The sequence below is a fragment of the Mesitornis unicolor genome, unplaced genomic scaffold, assembly GCF_000695765.1.
Source record: "Mesitornis unicolor isolate BGI_N332 unplaced genomic scaffold, ASM69576v1 scaffold25818, whole genome shotgun sequence".
NCBI classification, from domain to species: domain Eukaryota; kingdom Metazoa; phylum Chordata; class Aves; order Mesitornithiformes; family Mesitornithidae; genus Mesitornis; species Mesitornis unicolor.
Window position 1 is genome coordinate 2,595 of NW_010202898.1, and position 9,583 is coordinate 12,177.

Below are 9,583 nucleotides of genomic sequence, written 5' to 3' on the forward strand. Positions count from 1 at the left end.
GTATCTTCTCAGATGAAGCTGCTAATGGAAATGTCAGTTGCTTGACCTTGCATCACAATGCAAGTTCAAAACAGATTTGGGATCTTTCTTTAAGTTTATTCCTCTGGGCTGAGCAAATTTCTTGCACTGCTGCTAGGTTGCAGGTACGCAAAGCATGGAGAGGAGGGGACGTTTAGAGCCCTGAAGTCTTACAGGCAGAAAGAGAAATGAGAGCAGGCTCTTAAGCGAGTCTGCAGTGGGCATTCTTAGTTTCACAGTAAACCTGTGGAATAGTGGAGCTGCTAGATTTCTGGGGAAAAATCAAGTCCTACACACCTGGTACATACTGGAAAGAATAACTGTAACAGACTAGACTATAAGCTTGATATGAATTTGGTGCTGTTGAAACTGAAACACTGTAAGTAATTGCAAACATCAACCCAGGTTACAATAGGTTGGATTATTACACTGGAAGTTACAGAAGCAGCTAATTTGTGCTAATGTATCCTTAGTTTCTACAGCTGTCCATACAGCTTATTCCCCAAAACAGGAAACTGTATCCCACATAAAGCAACAAGCAGTCAGAAAAAATCGTCTTATTTTTTTTTCAGTGGCACAGAACATGTTTTGCTGCTTGCTGTACCTGTATGATACCCAGAATATCACAGAACAAAGCAGCTTGACAGAGGCCATATGCTGTACTCAATATCCTGCTTGAATGTCTAAGGGCTGGATCCTTCTTGCTAGCTCTTGCTGTCATTTGATAGTGCTTTTTTGCTGAAGGCTTACTCTCCTGCTGCCAGTGTATTTCTTTGGGAGGTACCTTTTATGTCAGTCACCAGCTCATTTCAAAGCAGAATGCTCAACTCGTGATGTTTCTACTGCCCTTCCTGCACTGGTAGTACCACCTTTCCCCAGGCTTCTCTGCCAAGGCTTCTGGTCAGCCGCCCTCCTGTAAGCCAGACCATCTCCTAGACTGGCTGTCATGTCATCAAGCATGAAGCAGAATTGGCCACCATGGTCTTGTGTGTAAGCAAAGGACAGAAACATTACCTCAAGCATGTTGATGCAGCTATGAGTGTGGTGAAAGGAAATCTAAACTGTCCCTGGGTAAAAAGTATTTTTAAAAATACGTGTAGCACAGTTGTCTGGAGCAAAATAATGTCCTGCTGTCATCCTCATGGCACTGCATTGAGCTTGGTTTGACCTAGGTATTCTGCTGCAAGGGTTAGGAAAAAAAAAGTTAACAAAAAGGTGCTTACTGAACTGAAACTAGTAGTGTATTTTAGTGCTGTTTAGTCTTGAGACAGTTGTGCCCCAGCCAGAGGTAGGATTACTCTCTGTTCCTCCTCTTGACTCAGCTCCTGCTGGTCAGCTCACTGGTAAGCCTACTCCTCTAGGATCTGGAAATACACTTTAGTCTCAGTATTTTATTCCTATTGAGACAAAGGAAGACTAATAAATACAGCTAAAACATGCAGAGGATTGCTGTTCTGTAGGTGCCTGAAAGGGAACTACATTTGAGGTACAAAAAACATGGTACCAGCTGCCTTTATAAAATGAAACTCATGACACTTACTTGAAAGAGCTAGATGTTTTCTAATAACTTCCATTCAAGTTACAATACATGTACCGTCATAGGAACATGTACCGTCATACAGGAAGAAAAGCCAAGTTCTCTTCATGACACTTCTCCTTCAAAGCAGTATGAAAAGCATAAGCTCTGTCCCAAGCCAGATGGTGTAACAAGACTGAACTACAACACTAGAGGTTAAATCTGGCCCTGTCTTCTCAGCATATTTTCTGAAAGAAGTTTTATGCTAAGATTTTTCTGTGAATAGCGGTCTAAAAAGAAGGGGGTGGTGTCTTTAAACCAACATCTGTTCTAAGAAAAGAGGCAATGAACAATTTTGTAATTATATTGGAAATGCTTAATCTACAATAATTAGAACATTCATACAGAATTTTCAAGAGTCAGCTTAAAATAATGCACACAATACATTAATTTTCAGAACATCCTAGATGCATCAGTTGGTCGTATTCACCGACATCAAGTTTCTCTCTTCTGCAGGCACACATATATCCCCCAACAGGGCTGGTCCTGCTTTCTGACGTATCCCTGAGGGGTGTCTGATTTCAGTAACCAAGGTGAAAGTCAAGCCTCACGTGCCAGCAAGCTGACACGTCCCAAACTGCATGTGTGCTGATAAAGCCTGGAGGTTTTTTACTCATGCACAGTAGCAAAGGAAGCTCCTGCAGCAGCCAAGCAACAACTGGCTCTATACACAGGACGGTGCAGGACAGCAACCAGACAGCAGTCAGTGACAAACTAGAGCAAACTTCACATCTAGCTCCAGGGTCAGGACCAAAGCTGGCAGAGGGACTATTTGCCCTTAAGTGCAGTAGCTTCAGAGCGCCTGCAGCTCACACAACTTTAATGTGCCTGTGAAGATTGACCACATCCTTGTCAACTTCATGTTTTATGTGGTTGCATTAGAGCCAGTCCCTATTTAACAAACACCATTACATGTTATCCTAAGTGGTACAAAACTTAACTGTATCTTATAATGAATTATAAGTACTTATGCATACTTTATTAGCGGAGTACAAGATCTAGAATTCCTAAAAACATCACAGAACCTTAAATTAAGCCTGGGCAATTGCACACATATAGGAATTACAAGGCTTGGAATAAAAGACAAGCAGGTAGGGGAGTTTTCTGGACCAAGAGGCAGGGGTGAAGTGCAATCAACCTCATTCGAGCTTACAACCTGGAGCTTTATACAAATTGAAAACTCAGTTTAATTACTTAGTTTATTTCTTTCTGCTTTTAGAAACAACTATGGCTGGATAGAACAACAAATAGCAGGGAGTGAGCATGAACTGCTTGTAGTCCTTCACTCATCCACTAACGCATACAAAAAAAGCATCACAAGTTATTAACTGGCCCATTTACGAAGTCTGGCATTGAACTCCGCCTCTAGGGTGATGCTCATCATCTTCATAGACTTCTCCATTATAGTGGTGTTTTCTTTTTTGAGATGGATCAAAGTCTACTAAATCCACTTGTTCCATTTCCTCAGTTTCTTCTATTTCCTGCCTTGTAGGTAGCAGTTTTTCAAGTAAAGACAGCTTATCTGAGGAGAGAAAGCCACTTTCTGGGAAGTTCACCTGAAATCATCAAGAAATGGGGTTACAGAAGTCTGCTTTTCTGGCTTTTTTCCATCCCACTACAGGTCAAGTATCTGCCAAAGTCAGTTTTATCATCACAGATGACTTAAAACCAGTATTTAAAAAAAAAGCCTAGAGAGTTAATTTGTTTTGTTTTTAATGCCTGCAAGAAGTTAGCTTCTAACTCTGGCAACTTAACCAAGTCCTAACCAACACTTACAGTCTGCCCTCTGGAATCACCCTAGAAGCAAAGCACAGGATATATCCACATTAGAGATAGGGTTGAATCTCCTCTAAAACCATTGCAGATGGAGCGTGCGGCTGCTAGAAGCTCCCAGCATTAGCTTTAGAGAAAAAAAAAAAAAAAATCAGCATTTTCCAGCCTACTCCTTTGTTCCAGCACAAGAGAAGTTACTAATCCATCTTTCCTACAGGATGATAGAATCTAAAGAACACGCCAAGCAAATAGGAATTCATAAGGTCTCTCAAGAAATTCTTCTGGTACCTCATGTACTTTCAGCAGACTGTTCCAGAAGTTCTCTCTTTGTTCTGAGCTGTAATTCTGTTTGATGGATTACATGTTCTCATCTTTGTCAAAAACAAATACCAAACCAGGACATCTGGTAATTGGTATCTCTTCCTGAGTTAATGCTTAGAGGTTAAATTTTGGATGAATATTTGGTCCTGAACTGTGCCATGGATGTTAAGTTGATCCACTTACCCTGAATTCTATGATCAGGCGTCCTTTTTCGTATGGTCTGCGATAAATTGGCATACCTTCATTCAACACACACTTAATAGCCCCATGCTTGACAACCTGGCCTAAAGAAAGAAAATAATTAAAAAATGACCAAAAAGAGGGAGGGGATCCAGGCAGGCAACAGGTCAGCCTTAGTTTTAACTCCCATACATATGTAACCTTCTACACTGATAGACACCTACATCAATATATATAGTAGCCTAATAAGGACTTACTGCCTGGTAACTTCTGAGAATGAAAGCAGGTTGACATCTACATTATGTTCTTGTAACCTTGTTATGCTTCCCAGTGGAAGCATACTTACAAATTTATTAAGGGCTCCGTCAGTTCCAAGGCTGCAAAAGTGGTTTTCAGAAACCCACGGCCTTCAATTCTCATGAGGTATCCTCAGGATACAAGTATGTCCATGAGGTAAGGTCTGTTACTATATCACGCAAAGAGAAAATTACTGCTGACTACTATCAAAAACTCCTTTTTCGGTTAAAGATTTGTACTGCAAAGACTAGGGATAAAAAAGCTTGACACCAGCACACATCCCTTATACATCAAGATGGGATGTTTCTGTTCCTTTAAACTGCCAGCTTACATTCACTGTATGCTTGGACTTTTAGCAGAAAGCAAACCAATACTTACCAGGATGGGAGGTAATAATAATAGTTCTATTATCCAGTGTTGTGATAGGCTTTTGAAAGCCACATAGTGCTTCAACCAGTTGAATATCCATAGACAGAAGGAGGTCTTCATCTCGTCTAAGGTAGAACCAATCAAAAACAGTCACAGAAAGTGAGAAGCAGTAAAAGGATGATACCCAACTTCAGTATTTTAACTTGGCAAGGACAGTAAAGCTGCAGTTTTAACAGAAGCCCTGGCAATTAAATGAAGGATACTGCACATTGATGCACCTCAAGCCAGCAATTACAGGAATGATGCCATTACTGACCAAGTCTAGCTTTCTAAAGTGCAGAAGTAGTTATTGAAAATAAATATATAGAGCAAGGCTCAACTGCATCTGGTTTCACTTTAGCACTCCTTCCCAATTCTAGGAAAATGTTATCTCTCAGCCTCCTAAACACTGAAACTGGGACAATTAATCCCTTCCTTTATGTAGATGAATATTTTCTCAAGTGCATCAGCTAGCTCTACGTTATCCTGTTACATTCCCTTTCTGAAGATTTAGTACTGGAGAAGTTTGAACAGGTGATGGCCACTCTGGGTTATGATGAAAGCACCAAAAAGTACCTGGAAGAAATAATGTAACTGTTTACATTGCCTATTCCAACTTCAGTATAGCAGTCCTAGTGGTATCTGCATGCACTGCTTGTTCAAGGGCTACAAAATTCTGCAGCCTATTAACTTTGTTATTTTCACTCACCCTGTTTTAAAGGGCTCTGGAAGGAGCCTTGCCCAAAAAGTTAATTTTAGACTCTGACAGGAGCAGAGGAATATTCTACTTGTCCCAGAAGCAGCATGACCTCAAGCAGAACCTCGTAAAATCACTAATATCAAGGGTTATCTAAGGACACTAGAACTGGTGGCAGTGGACAGAAAGATGGACACATACAAGCCAGCAGAGTTGTGACTTCCAAGTCTCAGGTAGCCCCACAAACAGTTTGGCCCAGATTGTCCCTTTGACATAGCTAATTCAGTATTTGGTTTCACTGGAAGTTAAGAAAAATCAGCTGAGTAAGCTTATCCAAAGCAAACAGAACTGATTCTTAACCTGTGAGCTCAGTGTCCTTTGGCATAGAGTTCTGACACTTCCCAGCACCATACAGGACAGTCAGGCAGACTAGCTGCAGGTTTCCCAAGAACTTTTGACTCTCTGTCCCTACTTACAAGTACAATGACAGGGGCTGGTGTTGAGATAAATGCTTCCTCTAAATCCATTGATTCCCTTGGTACTACTTTGAACAGAAGCAGTGAGACACTAAGTGCAACACATTTCTGTGAGATGATCAGCATTGCTTTAAATTGGACCAAAATGTACTAGACAGACTCATTCCATAAACAGTAACTTGAAACAAGGAGGTTTGCAACACCAAGCAGTACTGGCTGGTAACACAAAATACTTGAGACGTGGTCAGTGCTGCTTGAGTTAAGTTTGTTGTGCTTTCGCAAGAACAGACAGGACAGATTACCCTGTCCAGTGCACTCAGGCAGGAAATGAAATGTGGGAAACCACCTTTGGTGAGAAGGGGTGCAAGAGATCTTAAGTTTGTCATAAATAAGATCCTCAAGGAAAAGTGAACACACTAGAAGTTTTCTGTGCCTTGAAGCCTAGTGAACAATGAACATCTGCCTACATTAGAAATTACCATTTAGTGTAAGTGATGAACGCTACTCTAGAAAGAGCAAGGAAATAACCGAAAAGATTCAAATCTATTAAACAAAATATCAATAGTTTAAGAGTTCTTAAAATTAAAGATCTGTAAACTTTTAATAATTGCAACTGGTTTTGTTTGTCTCCTATCCTTTTACTACCAAAGCTCACCTAAGCGTGTATAGTGCTACTGGAACAGAAGTGGCTGTGACCAGTTGTACTGGGATTCCTGCACATCTCAGTGCTCCTTCGGCCACTTAAACAAACTCACAGGGGTAGTTCTAGCCACATGATCCTACCTACCGATATTTCCAGTAGATAAAAGGTGAGTGTTAACCAAGGAAGCAAGCATCACAAAGGACTTCTCAAGTTTTTACCTTGTAAATACAGAGTGATCTTTTTGATCCAAGACAATAATAATGTCCCCTGGCTCTAGTCCTGGTTCTTGGTCCCCTTCACCGTGGAATGTTATTTTCTGACCATCTTTCATTCCTATTGCAGAAAACAAACAAACATTTTTCATCTTTTTAAATGAAAAGCAGCAGTAAGAAATATCTTTCTAGGCATAAGCAGGTACAAGGAGATCTCTGGATATTTACATCAGAACATCAGGACCTTCCTTTGAAGCATTCATGATTTTTTTTTCAATCCACTCACATGTCCAACAGATTTTAGTGGTGCCATTCTGAACTACATCTCAAATCATTAAGTCCAATTCTAGTGCAAAACAGCCACTTGCCAAGATAAAGTCCTTAAGGGAAACATTATCAAAACAGCTTTAATTATATCCACAAGCACTAAAAAGAAAACAGAAACACTGTGTACTAAGTACATTTTGAGAGCAAGTGACCAATCAGCTTCCTCAGTTTTAAAAATACATGGCAGAACTACTTATGAAACATGATCTCAGTGCCTGATGAGTGCAAGAAGCACTCTCCCTAGGACTGTAACTGTCATGTAAGAAACCCATTTCACCCACACACAACTCTATCTTAAATTCTAGTTGTCCCATGCTAGCTCACAGTCTGTTTTTCTAGAAGGAAGGGGAAAGAAGCTCTTCTCAATGATTTTGCTGTTTAAAATGTCAGTAATATACTTCACTAGCCCTCACAGTTAATGTTACTGTAGGATTTTCCCTGTTTAAAAAAAATCTAGGCATTGCATAAGGTGTGCTTACACATACAACAGTTGCAAGTGATAATCAGGCGCAAGTCTGTAGAAGCCACGTGCTTGTCAGCTTGCTCTATCTTACAATCCGCACTACTCTATAGAGACTTTTCTCACCAGCTTCTGAGCTGCCTCCTCAACAGAGATGCATTTGTCACTCAACTCTGTCGTGTTCTCCCATTACTCTAAGGGTCTGTGTATCGAGTAGCATTTTGCCAGCCAAAGAGTATCTGCACCGTGTGGCACTGTCAGGGTTGTGTAGCAAACAGCGTTCTAAGCATGAGAGGCTTAGCACTGTGTCTCCACCCTATTGCTGTAGCAGACCTGGTTCCCCTTCACACTGAAACACAGTAGAAGTGATCGGAGTCTGCAGGGCTTCCCTACAGGCAGGGAAAACTCGTCAGGCAAGCTTAGCCATCAAGTGATCAATTTCATTTTAATCAGTTCAGCTACCTGATGAAGACTTGTGCTTACGAGGTTGCTCAAAAATCATCACTTACAATACTGCAGGTTTCAGAATTCATTCTTAGTTATGTGCACAGGCATTAGATAAGAACATAGAAGTAATGAACCTTCCCTAAAAACAAGGCTCCTACTTCTTAAAGGCAGCCACAATTTTAATGTATATGTATTCAGCAGCGTTACTCACCAAATCAACACCATATGTTTTCTAAAGCCTCTGTTCTAGTGCTGCAAAGTAACCCAGTATGTCCAAGTTCAATATTTCACCTTAGTAAGACATCTTACCTTTGTCAATATGAACTTCTAGTATCTTCTTCTCTCTAACAATTTTTCTGCCAGTGCAGCTCTTACACCGGTCCTTGGGGCTGATACGCTCCCCGTGCCCCTGACACTCCATACACACGGACTGGATTTGTTGCACCATTCCTGGGCCAATCTGGTGAATTCTGATTTGCATGCCTGTGCCTCTGCAATTAGGGCAGCATTCTACTGCACCTTTCTTGCCACCACGACCTGAGGAGAATGAAAATTGTATATGGATAGTTACATGCTGCCAGAAAAAACACTCAAAAGCTTTAGAAGCAACATGTATTTAGTTTCACTTTCACAGTTACCTTCGCATTTGTCACAGATAACATTCTTCTGCAGTGCAAGTTTCCTTGTTGCACCATTATACATATCTTCTAAACTTACTGACAACTGATGGACTACATTTTTGCCTGTAAAAGAAAATGGGTAATTAGTGAAGTTTGAAATCTTGATCTCCAAGTAACACTAGACTTCCCATGTTACTATGCTCAAGTTACAATAAACCAAGCCTATAAGCTTTAACATTCTGGTTTAATACACCTTTATCTTGTTTTGCTGGTATTAGTCAATAGCCCCTTCCTATCTGATGTCAAATTAGATAACAACTCTAATGGCTTTGACAGTAACACTCCTCTGTTAAAGTAAGAGACTCTTCCGTGAAAGCACAAACAATAAAAGAAGGTATGTAAAACCTCAGACATTTAAGTTTTATATTGCAGGACTTCAGTTTTAACAGTAACTGAATGTGTCTCCTACAAGGAAGTGGGAGATGCTGTCTAGAGGCAGCAGAGTACTTCTGTCTTCTCTGCAGGGGACTTTCTTGAAACTGAATTGAGTAACTAAATTTTTACACTCGGGAATTAATTAGAACTTCAGCTACTGCAGATTTAATTTTGTGAAGGATCTCAAGTTCTGGCTTACTAGATATACTTCGATACAACATACTAACACTTTGACACAAGCCCTTTTTTTCTTCCCTTTGTTACCTGGTCTGCACTAAGAAGTAACGGAGTCAGTGCTGCTCTTAACCAGTTTAGTTAACACCAGAGTGTTTCCTGGTGTGATTAATCTGGATTTTAATGTCCGAGCAGAATTATATTGCCGCTTCAACTCAATTCCACTGAACAGCACAGGAAAACAAAAAGGTTTCACAGACTGACTTTAACTTGGCCATTTTTTTTTAGATATAGTTACTTCCTAATAAAGATCAAATTAATATTTAGATACTACAGCTGTGGTAGCTTAGATAAAAAGTAATTTTAAGGTATATTACCATTCCCCTTCCTATTCAGACAATTAGAAGCTGGCTTACGCTCAGCTAAATGCTTTCCAAACATGAAATCTGGTTAGCTATTAACACAAGACAACAGACAAGAGACCAAACCACCACTGTACAAATCAAATGTCCTTCCCTG

The 9,583-nt window shown here is 40.3% G+C and overlaps 1 protein-coding gene across 1 annotated transcript; it reads right to left on the reverse strand.

The window, feature by feature from the left end:
* Window positions 1-2,507: 2,507 nt before the first annotated feature.
* On the reverse strand, window positions 2,508-8,578 carry DNAJA1 (DnaJ (Hsp40) homolog, subfamily A, member 1; the record flags this gene model as incomplete). The annotated part of the gene is made up of 6 exons (XM_010190554.1): window positions 2,508-3,150; window positions 3,872-3,972; window positions 4,544-4,659; window positions 6,608-6,722; window positions 8,145-8,372; window positions 8,474-8,578. Coding segments are annotated over 6 exons (884 nt in total), but the record flags the coding sequence as incomplete, so codon positions are not given.
* Between the last annotated feature and the right edge of the window lie 1,005 nt (window positions 8,579-9,583).